The sequence below is a fragment of the Mauremys reevesii genome, linkage group 1 (assembly GCF_016161935.1).
Source record: "Mauremys reevesii isolate NIE-2019 linkage group 1, ASM1616193v1, whole genome shotgun sequence".
In the NCBI taxonomy this organism is placed as follows: domain Eukaryota; kingdom Metazoa; phylum Chordata; order Testudines; family Geoemydidae; genus Mauremys; species Mauremys reevesii.
In genome coordinates, this window is record NC_052623.1 from 83,575,275 (window position 1) to 83,587,294 (window position 12,020).

General features: G+C 44.1%; 1 protein-coding gene across 4 annotated transcripts in view; it reads right to left on the minus strand.

Moving 5' to 3' along the window:
- TBC1D4 (TBC1 domain family member 4) overlaps positions 1-12,020 on the minus strand; it is a 162,963-nt gene that overhangs the window by 27,902 nt on the left and 123,041 nt on the right. For all 4 annotated transcript variants that reach the window (XM_039533518.1, XM_039533512.1, XM_039533526.1 and 1 more), the window contains 2 exons: positions 8,340-8,500; positions 6,893-7,102 (listed from right to left, as the gene is read on the minus strand). In XM_039533518.1, the coding sequence (XP_039389452.1) occupies positions 6,893-7,102; positions 8,340-8,500 (371 nt within the window). The remainder of the gene's footprint in view (positions 1-6,892; positions 7,103-8,339; positions 8,501-12,020) is intronic.

Here is a 12,020-nt window from a genome sequence, read left to right on the forward strand (position 1 = left end):
GCACCGACTCTGGGGCTGGAGCTACAGGCGCAAACTTTCCAATATGCCAGGGGGTGCTCACTGCTCAACCCCTGGTTGTGCCACAGGCCCTGCCCCCACTCCACCCCTTCCCTCCGCCCTCCCCTGAGCCTTCTGTGCCCTCGCTCCTCCCCACACCAGAGCCTCCTGCATGCCATGAAACAGCTGATCAGGAGGTGTGGGGAGGGAGCGGGAGGTGCTGATCAGCGGGGCTGCCAGTGGGTGGGAGGTGCTGGGAGCAGGGTGGGAGAGCTGATGGCGGGCTGCTGACGTATTACTGTGGCTCTTTGGCAATGTACATTGGTAAATTCTGGCTCCTTCTCAGGCTCACGTTGGCCACACCTGTAATAGATCATAGCAGTTTCAAACAGATGCTTCTCACCGCAATGGGGTTTTTATTTTGGCATCTTTTTCCCTTAACACCATTGCTCAGAGTCACAATGCAGGATAGCAGAAAGTGGTAAGAGTTTTTAATCTCCCTGACTCTAAGGTGTGTCTGTTACAGCTCCATTTTGTTTCTTAAAGCTGTCCCCTTACTCCATTTTATTCTTGTTCTTCTCAGTGGCTGCCCCTCCCTGGCTGTTAAGTTGTTTACCAGGGCCTCTGCCCTTCTCAAAGGGAGGGCCCCTTAAATTGTTTAACAAGAGCCATTGCCCTTCTCAAAGGGATGGCCACTTGTACTAAGTGGGACCACTGCCCTGTTCAAAGGGTTAGTCCTGTTATCACATTGTTAAAACCTGGGCTTGGTGTAGGGTAGGCAATGTCCAGAGCTGCAAGACCTATTGTGTTTTTAAGATCCTGGGCATGAGCCATAGACCTCATGTGCTTTTGAGTCACCTATTACACAGGACTTGCCCCGACATGCCTGTGGCTGCCTGCAGTCTTCTCCCTGCCTTCTCTCCTCCCTGTAAGAGTGGGAGCCAATCAGAGTTACTGGCGGGAAGCTGCCCAGATTTGCCTTTATAAACAGACATTTTCTGAACAGACTTTAGAAAGGTTCCTGCATTGCTGCCTGGTCTGATCAGCCAGGGGGTTCTGGGGGTCCTTTCTCCACTCTCGTTTTATTTTTTAGCGTACCCCCGTTTTTTGAAACCCCCCACGAAGAACGAATTGCTGCCTGAGAGATCTCCTGATTATCTAGACTGTACCAAGCCTTCTGATGTTCTTGCTGCTTCTGCCTCTGCTGCTGCCTTGGGGGCTGGTAAGAATCCCTCTGTGAAACTTTCTGTACTTTTATTTTATTATTTTAGCTGCTGGCTCTGTCTCCCCAGCACACAGACTCAAGCTAAACCTTGGTCTGTGTTTTTAAATCTCTCTCTTCAACTCCATGGCACTCTGCCACTAAAAGTAAGTTTGTGCTGCTGCTAAGCTCTGCTCCTGTGGGCTTTGCCTTGGACTCACTGTTTTCAGCTGTACCCACTGCTGCAGCCACCTCCCTTGGCTTCCTTGGGGGCTGCCTTGGGAGCTGTATTCTGGGCACATACCACTCTGCCCTCTGTAACTTCCCCATAGCATAAGGTGCACCATAGGTTTTGTTTCTTTAGTTTAATAAGTCATAGTTTGTTAAAATTATAAAGCTTGTAAGTCTCACCTGCCTTGCTATAGTTTGTTGTTTTGTTGCTCCATATAGCTGCTTGTTGTAGTTTGCTTAGAATTGTGATATTTGTTGTTTTGCCTAGTCGCTGGTTAAGATAGATTTAAAAAGTCATTGCCTGATTGTATTCTGTACCTGTTTTGTTACTTTGTAGAAGCTGCTTGTCATTTTATATAAGTTTGATTAAGTTAGAGGATAGATAAGGTTCTTGCTGCTCCAATCTCCCCCTCTGAACTTCCCAAACCCCCTGCTGCCTTTTTCCCCTGTGTCTGCATCACCTCTGAACTTCCCAGATTCCCCCCCCACACACACACACACTGCTCTGTTGTCCTTACCTCGCAGGGCTTCAGAATCTCTCGCTGCCTGCAGCTGCATCTCTCATCAGTTGCCACTATCATTCCCGCCCCCCCCCCACTCCTGTTTCTTGACCCAGCCTTTGGGTACACTCTTGCTATCACAGCCTCACAAATTAAGTCTACACTGCATAATTTCACTTATCACCCATATTGTATTATTGCACTGATTCACATTTTACTTCCACCTTTCTGATATACTTTGTATTTGCATTAATACTATTGTGTTACATTGTGTATAAGGCCACCAACCACTTAATACATTCTATCTAAGATTGTTGACCATTTTATATAGAAGCTACCATTTATTCTGCATCTCCTTTTGGTATGTTTTACATTCCACACTGTATCTAGAGCTGTTCCTATATAAAGTTGAGTTGCTTATTACTGTACTGTATCCCATTGTACTAAACCCCACTTACTGTACCCCACTGTTAGAACTCCCTACGCTGTTCAATAAGAACCCCCCCCCACCATCGTCTATTGTAAACACCCTATACACCCCATCCCATCGTATTTCATTGTTAAATTCTCACCACTCCCTTTTTCCTTTAATAAAGAAATTAATTTGCACCCCACCCGTGTGGTAATTGCTCCCCAAGATCCCATATACCTGCTGGCAGGGACAAGGTGCACCATTTGCTAAATCCAGTCTGATGTTCTACCACCTACTCTTCTCATTAGGTCCTGCTTTATGCTCATTTCTTCTAGCAGCTATTGGAGACTCACTTTTCTAAAACAACTGTCAGGTAATTCTGGATTTTCATGGAGGCCTAATTTCGATTTCTACCTGGGAATGTCACAGTAGCCCTTTCACTGCACATTTGTTAGCAAGTGGAGGGTTTAATGCGCACACCATGCTACGGATATTGAGATTTAACCCGCATGCAGTTCCAGAGTCCAATTGTTGCAAATAGAGTCTTTGGTAATCATGTGAGCAGGTTACATACTGCATTATTGCACAGTATGATCCCTCAAGGATTCCAATAACTCTAAGTCTCACACATTTACCATGCTCACTGTTGGAAGGAAGTTTACATGGTTCACTGAGGAACCATGATTCTTTAACTGTTTTTTCCTCAGATCAGAATGATACAAACCAACACTGGGGATTCTATGGGAACATAGGACTTGCAAAGCCAAAATCTGTCCCTCAAACTAGCTACCCTATTTCCAGAAATGGCCAATACCCGATGCTTCCGCAAAAAGTGGAAGAAACCCATGACAAGCCTCAGGATCAGAAATTAATGTCTAGGCCATTCCACAAGTCTAGTTTCTGAGTATCCCCAAGTGCTTTATAATTTTTATCTGACTGACGAGGGCCCAATAAACAATTCTTGTAACTATCTGTATTGTGGTAGTGTCGAAGGCACCCAGTTGCTTTGTGCTAGGCACGAAGCATTTAGGAGAGCTCCTACTTCAACGAGCTTCAATCTAAACTTGGATATTGTCCCTGGATTTTTTTAAAAAGTTATCTTTAGGGAACAACAGTTGTTCTTCAAAGGCAAAAAAACACAGATTTTTTATGCAAACTGTTGCATAAATGCAAGACCATAAGAATGTGAAATTCCTGTGCTAAAAAAAAAAAAAAAAAAAAAAAGGGCATTCAGTTCTGGCACCCTTATCTACATTGAGTGGTACTCTGCTCCAAAACTAGCCCCACTGAAATCAGTGGGACTGCATGTGGAGTAAGGCACTGCTCAGCGAGAACAGGGCAGCAAAATTAGGCTTCTTATAGATTTAATGGCTCGCTACCATCCTCTTAAAATGTTCCTGTTGTGAAATCACCTAGAAATATTGTGTTTAAAAAAGTAGCCGTTAGCCCAGTGTTTCTCAAACTGGGGTCACCACTTGTGTAGGGAAAGCCCCTGGCGGGCTGGGCCAGTTTGGTTACCTGCCGTGTCCGCAGGTCCGGCCAATCGCGGCTCCCACTGGCCGCGGTTCGCTGCAGCAGGCCAATGGGGGCTGCTGGAAGTGGTGGCCAGTAAGTCCCTCAGCCTGCACCGCTTCCAGCAGCTCCCATTGGCCTGGAGCAGTGAACCACGGCCAGTGGGAGCTGCGATTGGCCGGACCGGGCAGGTAAACAAACTGGCCCGGCCTGCCAAGGGCTTTCCCTACACAAGCGGTGACCCCAGTTTGAGAAACACTGCCTTAGCCACTATCAAAATTAAAACAATAGGTATTTGCCTCACAAATCTTACCTTCTGCAGAACAAACAGCTATTAGCATTCAAGTCTCCTCGAAGGCACAAAGAACAGTGGGAGAGATTCTGTTAATATTTTAATCAGTACATTTAATACAACACATTAGCAGATAAGAACTGCTGAGAGCTATTTCATAAAGGGGTGGAAATTGCACATAAAAACAAAGCAATAATAATCAGCGTGATGAATATACAACTAAGAATCAGGGTGCCACTAGAGGTTTCGGCCCATTCTGGGTTTATGTTTATATTTTCTGAAGTCTGTAATGAGTTATAGTGTTGGGAGACCAACCACCACTTGAATCAAGGTATAATAATGAAATACCCTGCTCACTTCAATGTGCATCAGCTTTCAATAGGTGCTTTCCACACAATGCCACACGTACTTGGACTATAATATGCCAACCAAACAAATGCAAAATTAACATGGAGACTGGGAAAATTACCAGAACAACCTATACCTTGTCTCAAGTCATCCTGTCTCCTCTAACACTAGATAAGCAGTGCTTAGGTTCCTTAAGCAAAGTCACCTACGTTTACTTGGTGAGATTAAGTCCGATGTATTGGCAGCAATGCATTCTCAGCTGACAAAACTCCACAAGTCGGAGAACCCTTTGGGTTAAAAACTGGAATGCAGTTACTCAAGCACCCATCACTACACTGTTGTTTTCTAGTTTTCACCAGGGAGACCAGACATGCACATTTAGTGTTAATCATTAACTAAGAAAGAGGCATTAGCTTTATGTTCTTTACTCTATAAACCACTTATTTCTTTAGCTGTTTTATCATTTGTTCTTGCAGAGGTCAGATTAGTTTTAAGTGTTTGTGATACCTGCAAGGTTTGAGATTTCAAGATACAAACAGCCCTTGCTGCTGTACAAAGAATCTAAAGGAATAACCAGTGCTTATTCATTGTGGCCTCTTCTCTTCCCAAACACAGACTGGCAGGTTGCTAAAACAATAGCCAAGAATAAAGGATTTGGTTGGACTGGCCATTCTTCAATGACTAAATAATTGGTAGAAGTTCCCTACAAACCCTATGTAGTTCAAACAGGGAGGGTAACACACTATGTGCTAAATCAGTGTATTCAAGGGCATGCGTTTGCAGTCACATGGAAAGGCTCCTGCCATTTTTTTCCTTCCTCTCCTCTAGTATCCTTAGCATGGACTGGTGCCTATATGGTGCACTAAAGAAATGGAGAAATGGGAGGTGGGCATGAGACTTTCACAAATGAGGATGGTAAGGATATCTATGCTGAAAGAATGAGACTGCAGCATAATGCCAGCCTCTGGAAACTTAAAGACTGCACAGGACAATATATGCAAATTACCATTTGCAGTTTCTTTAGGGCGGGGGTAGGCAACCTATGGCATGCAGGCCAAAGGTGGCACACGAGCTGATTTTCAGTGGCACTCACACTACCTGGGTCCTGGCCACCGGTCCGGGAGGGCTCTGCATTTTAATTTAATTTTAAATGAAGCTTCTTAAACATTTTTAAAACCTTATTTACTTTACATACAACAATAGTTTAGTTATATATTATAGATTTATGAAAAGAGATCTTCTAAAAATGTTAAAATGTATGACTGGCACGCGAAACCTTAAATCAGAGTGAATAAATGAAGACTCGGCACACCACTTCTGAAAGGTTGCTGACCCCTGCTTTAGGGTAAAGGCACTAAGTGTAAAATTAAATCTTTTTTGATTTCTACAAGTTTTACATTTAGACCAGGATGTTGACTACTACTTTTTGTAGAAGGAATCCTGAATAACAGTAGTAAAAATCTTGGCCAAAATGTTGATAAATGAATAGAGTGTGTGTCCAACTTCAGACCCTTATCAGGACCTGATTTTCATGAAGTGCTAAGCACTTGTCTTCTGAAAAATGAAGCACCTTTAGGGTATCTTAAGTTGGGCACTCAAAAAATGGAAACACCAAAATACTAATTGCTTTTGAAAATTTAGGACCTTAATTACTTCTCTGGTAGAGTAGGAAAGACTGGAAAATATACAAGAAACATTTTGTTGGAACATCATATGTTTTTATGATGTATAACACCTATCTGGACAGTGCAATAGAAAATCATTCGCTACCCTGTTGAAATGAGGCATGAAGGGAGCAGTTCATTGATGTTTTAAGTATTCATGCCAATTTGCTGTAAGATGAAAGAGGAATTAATCCTGTATGGTGGTCTGGTATTCCAGAATCTGGTTGCCCAGGATATGTATAGCAATGGTTTCTATTAAATATATACTCACAAGTATGCTGAATCTTACTCTGACAGAAAGCATGTTTTTAAATTGCAAAACTGACAGATGAGCATGTATTTTTACAAAGAAGGGGAACTTGATGGAGCATGTACTGCAGTATGCTATATCTTTGCTCCATCTCATGAAAAGAGTCTGTTTAAATCACGGAAGATTTTGCATCTATGCCTTTTTTGAAACGAGCAGAACAGTAATTCATATGCCAGCTGTGTCATCTTTTAATATGCCCAATCTTTTCAGGTATTTTAATCACTAAATCAAGGAAAAACTGCAAGTTTTGCATGGAACAGCAGCACTTCTAAGATTGTAAACCTCAGTCTTGCACCAATTCTGTTTCTGAAACTACTGCATAACTTATAATAGCACTGGCCCTGATTTTCAGTTGAAGTCAGTGGGGGCTGCTTGTGGTCTGGGCCTCTGAAAACCAGGCCCAGTTGTTTCTCTGAGTGGCTAACCTTCCAGCTTCTGGTTTTCTTTTTCCATTCGAAGCAGTAGGATTTGTTGATGGATAGCTTTTCTCCACAGACTCTGCAACTCTTCCGATTTTTTTCTCCCACCAGCCTTATCTGGGGCATCCTCATTTTGCAATATCAGAGAAAGAGGGTCCTCCTCCAAGGCTGGAGCAAGAGGGGACAGTGGCAACAATTCATTCCCCTCAAGCCCATCTGCAAAGAATCACATAACTATCACTGGAAATCCAAATTACGTTGGCTATAAATACCACAGTGAAGACAGCAATTTCTACTATCATATTCAGCAACAATACATTGATTATAAGCTGAAACCACACTTTTCTAATAGTAGAGGCAACATTTCAAATTAAGCTTTAAGGTCAATGGCTATAGTGAGCACCCTTCCACAAAATTCCCTCCAAGTTACAAAGGGCAGCTTAATAGCAGACCACTCCTACTGCATCCTTATTACCTCTTTCTACAGTTAAGCTTGTTAACTGCCATAGGCCTGGTCTACACTAGGGGCCGGGGTTGATGTAAGATACACAACTTCAGCTATGTGAATAGCGTAGCTGAAGTCAAAGTATCTTATTTTGACTTACCTCACAGTGCGGGATCGACGGCCATGGCTCCCCCTGTCAACTCCGCTACCATCACTCACTCTGGTGGAGTTCCAGAGTCGATGGGAGCGCGTTTGGGGATCGATATATCGCATCTAGATGAGATGCAATATATCGATCCCCGATAAACTGATCGCTACCCGCCGATCCGGCAGGTAGTGTAGACATACCCCCAGTTTGCTATATGTTCCACCTAGCAGAGATGCCATGTTTTTCTCTATGCTATCACACAGTACTTGTGCAATAAATCTATCAGTTAATCTACAATCACTGAATCTAGAGAACTTCTGTATTGGATCCATAGCTGTGAAGAGTGATATCGGAGCCATATTAACTAGTCAGAATTTTGAATTTTTAGAAGAAACTAAATGCACTAATGCATGAAAGAGACCAGTAGATTAACATCTAGAACTAAAAAAGAAAGAAAATAGGGAAGGATGCTTAACATTCAGATTGTGTTCTATTTGGGACAGAATTTTGACACTGTCAAAATGCTATCTTTTTTAAAAATAAATATTCTTGTCTCTTATATAAGCAGAGTGTGGCAATATTTGCTGACAGAAATATTTTGATCACTTAAAGGCAGTTCTTGCAGTTTCTCTGCCCTTGCTGGCAACTATAGCAAAATGCAATTAGTTTGCATCTACTGCTAGAAACACCAGTTCAAAACAAAGACTCAAAGCCACCCCAATGAGACATTTCCCAAATCTGGTTCAGCAAGTACATTACAATGTTGCATTAAGTTGCTTTTTCTTAAACATCTACTTTTCTTTCCAGGAGTAATAAGCAATAGCATGTCCACAGCTTGCCCTCTTTGAAGCCCCACGGACCTTGATGCTGCATTGTTGAGGGAGATTTGTTCATGGGTGAAGCAACCCGCAGGAAGATTCGCTGCCGCCAGGAGATGCGGCGGGGGGTAAGAGTGACCCCACTGGCATTTAGAGACTCGTTGCTGCAGACAGACGAGGTCCTTTTCCTTCCCTCCCCATCACTGGAGGAAAACAAGCGGAGAGTGCAACCAAAAAATCAGCTTGAAAACAAAGTTGATAAAGGTACACCACAAAAAAAAACCACACATGCATATGCTGAGTCAATGTTAGGCAGATCATGATCACAGACTACAACCTGAACACAATTGCCAAATGATGCTGCAAAATTCACTCCAGACAGCAGGTAGAGGGAGCATTAGTATAGAGAGACAGTGCTTAGTCTGATGTTCAGAATTAAAGCTTATCTTTTTTCAAAATTCCATTTGAAAAACTAAGAGATATTTGAGTGCAGGAAAATAAAATAATATTCAGCCTTTAAATGGCTGCAATTTGTTTTCCTTTCAGCCTAAAGAGGATCTGATGCAACACATCAAAGTGAGGACATCGCTTGAGCACAAAACCCAACAACTCATTTAATTGGCAGGACAGACTAAAAGTAAGTAGGCTCATGAGGCCAAAGGTGGAAGTGCTTATAGCTTCAGGCAACCCCTCTTCCCACTCTTCAGGGAGATGGCTGGCAGTGACAGGGAACAAGGGGATGACTAGAGAGTGCTCCCCCTCTGCTGCCTCACACTTAAGGGGAGTCTGCATTATCTACCAGCATTTGCCAACCCCCAGATATCTACTGTCAGTTTCTGAATGTACTGACAAAAACAGTTGTGCATGACTGAAATAATTACTTAGAACATGTCAGTCTACAGGACCTTAGTTTAAAATTTGCTTTAAAAATATTTCATTAGTGAGTTGGTGAAGATTATAAAATCACATCTCTAAAAAATCCTTGCATAGATTTTTAGATGCACAATCATCTTTAGCCTTAAATGCTTGGATCTTCAGACATATGGTTTTTAAAATAAATTCTTCAAAAGACCACTCTTATCTAAAATACACATTTTAATTACTATAGTTAAACAAACAAACAAAAAAAAAACCCTCACTTCCAAAGTCTTCCTGTCCTTTCTGTCCATCCATTTCTCCCTTTACCCCTCTCCCCACCAACTGAAGGAAGCAACAGCCCTTTGCTTTCAGATAGCTGGACAAAGTTTCCCCTTCTTTAATTCTGACTATCTGATGAACTAGTTTTAAGCAAAATCAGTACCTTAGTAAGATATAAAATCCTTTGTTATGCCTAAAATTTTTGGAAACATATTTTTTAAAGTTGGTGAAATTTCATAAACATGTGTATTGTTATGGAGATCACACAGAGTAAATTAGTTTTCCCTTTTTCTAAAAGCAATGAACATTGTTGTGAACACACTAAACCTCTGTGACTGATTAATTTAAAATAATGTCTGTTTCAATGAGTTAAATATGTAGTAATCTGGAATGATTACTTAATGAAGGCTTAAGAGTACATTTAAAATATAAAATCAGCTTAGAAATACTGATTAAGAAAATGTAAAACAGAGAAGAGCCGCATGATGTTGTTGAGATGAGTTCCTGTCTGCATCCTGTAATCATAATGTGATCTTAGCTTTCCTTTAATTGGGAGTATTAGAGTTCCAGCATCTCATTGTTGGGTTTTTGTTGGTAATAGTTTAACCCCAGCCCCTACTTGGGTTGGTACTTATTCTAATTGTTCTATGTGGAGTTTCTCTTATGCTAATACCTCCCTAACTAAACCCACTCTTAATTTTACCTACCCCCCTCCCATTAATTGTTCTTATCATCTTAATTATAATTTTTTTTGGAACCTTCTATACCTCCATAACACATACGTATCTGTTTCATGCCCAGCATATGCATCATGCTGAGGCTGCATGTATCAATCGTGCATCCAGCTTTTATTCTGTAACCAATAATGGGTGGAGCCATACCACAGTTTCTCCCTTAAGACCCGGTCATTTTTGGATTTGCGGTAATGTTGCATTTGCTGTGCTTCCTCCCAATCCCCGGGGTATATGCACCATTGGCACCCTGTATCTACAGGGCGGAGGTATTTATACCTTGCCATCTAGCCACCGACACCATCGTAGTACCCACTCTTTTTGGACTCGTTTGCAAACAGCAGCTTCCTCCCTCACCTCCTCTATTGTTAGTTTTAACCCTGTTGGTTATATGATGTTACGTGATCAAGTGCTGTTTCAATCCCTTGCTATTGAAATGCTTGCTAATACTACGGGCAAGGGCCTCTCCTTAATTAATCAGCAGTTAAATTCCCTTGTTCAGTATAGTATTCAAAATAGATTAATGATTCAATATTTGTTACAATCTTCCTCATTTTGTACTAAATTTGCTGAAGTATATCCCGACTTTGCTGATAAATGCTGCGTTTCTTTGCCTTCTATTTCTCCTAATTTGTCCTCAATTGTTAAAGACCTGCAAACGTTGAGCTCTACTGTCAGAGAGTCACGAGAGTCCTTCCAGTTTTGGTCATGGCTCGATTGGATTGGCCTTGCGCCCTACAAATCCTATTTCCAATCCCTGTTTGTGTCCCTTCTGGTTGGGCTCGCTCTTCTCTGTCTCGGATGTGCCTTCATTAAAGCCTGCATTCACAAGTTTGTTGCCTCGGCCTACATCGCTTCCACCCCCGAAGCGTCTTCCTGGGCGTGAGCGGGAAGCCTGCTTGTTTCTCAGCCCTCCCAGACTTCCCGCGCGAAGAGCTCATTCGCAGGAAGCAGAGGGGGAGGAGAAGCAGGGCGAAGCATTCATGGGAGGAGGTGGAGGCGGAGCTGAGGTAAGCTGGGGCCGCAGCAGCGAGCGCTTGTTAAATTTAAATGCCCTTTTAGAACAAGTTGTCCCAGGCGGGACAACTGGTTCTAACAGGGCGTCTAAATTTAACAACCGGTTTGCGCGAACCGGTGCGAACTGGCTGCAGCTCACCACTGCCCTGGGGGCACCAAAAAGCAGTGCCCTGGCTCGGCAGGGAGGAGCCGCCTTCCAGAGGCACCGGAGAGCCAGGGTGTCAGCTTGTGGGGGTGGCAAGCCGCAACCATGGAGGAGCCAGGATGGCGCAAGGGGGCAGGAGCCCTGAAAAGGCGGCGGCGCCATTAGCGGGGAGCAGCCGTGCCCCCCCGGCCAAGCGGGGGCCTGGTGCCCCCCCGAGGGGGCTCCTGTGGGCCGGAGCAGATGCATGCAGGCAGAGGCCCCTGTGCGCCCCCCAGCCCCCCCTCGCCACGCTTGGGCTCTGCAGCTCCCAGGCATGTCAGCTGCCGCCTGGCGCAGGGCCCTGAGCCTGCTCCGAGAGAGGCAGCGGTGGCAGCGGCTCACACTCCCAGGAGCTGCAGAGCCCGAGCGTGGCAAGAGGGGAGCTGGGGGGTGCACAGGGGCTTCTGCCTGCATGTATCTGCTGCGGGAGCCCCCAGAAAGCGGCTCCTCCATGCCCAGCTGCTGCAGCAGCCCAAGCCTGGCAAAGCCAGTGAGTGGACTTGGGACGGGGGCTGCCGGGGTGGGTTCACGGGGGGGGAGGGGCTGTACACCCTCCAGGGGAGTTCAGGGGGGCGGGGAGGGGGGAAATCTGGTCTGGGGAGCAGCCCCTGGGCACAGCTGGCCCCTGGGGTCTATAAAAGGCTCGTTGGGATT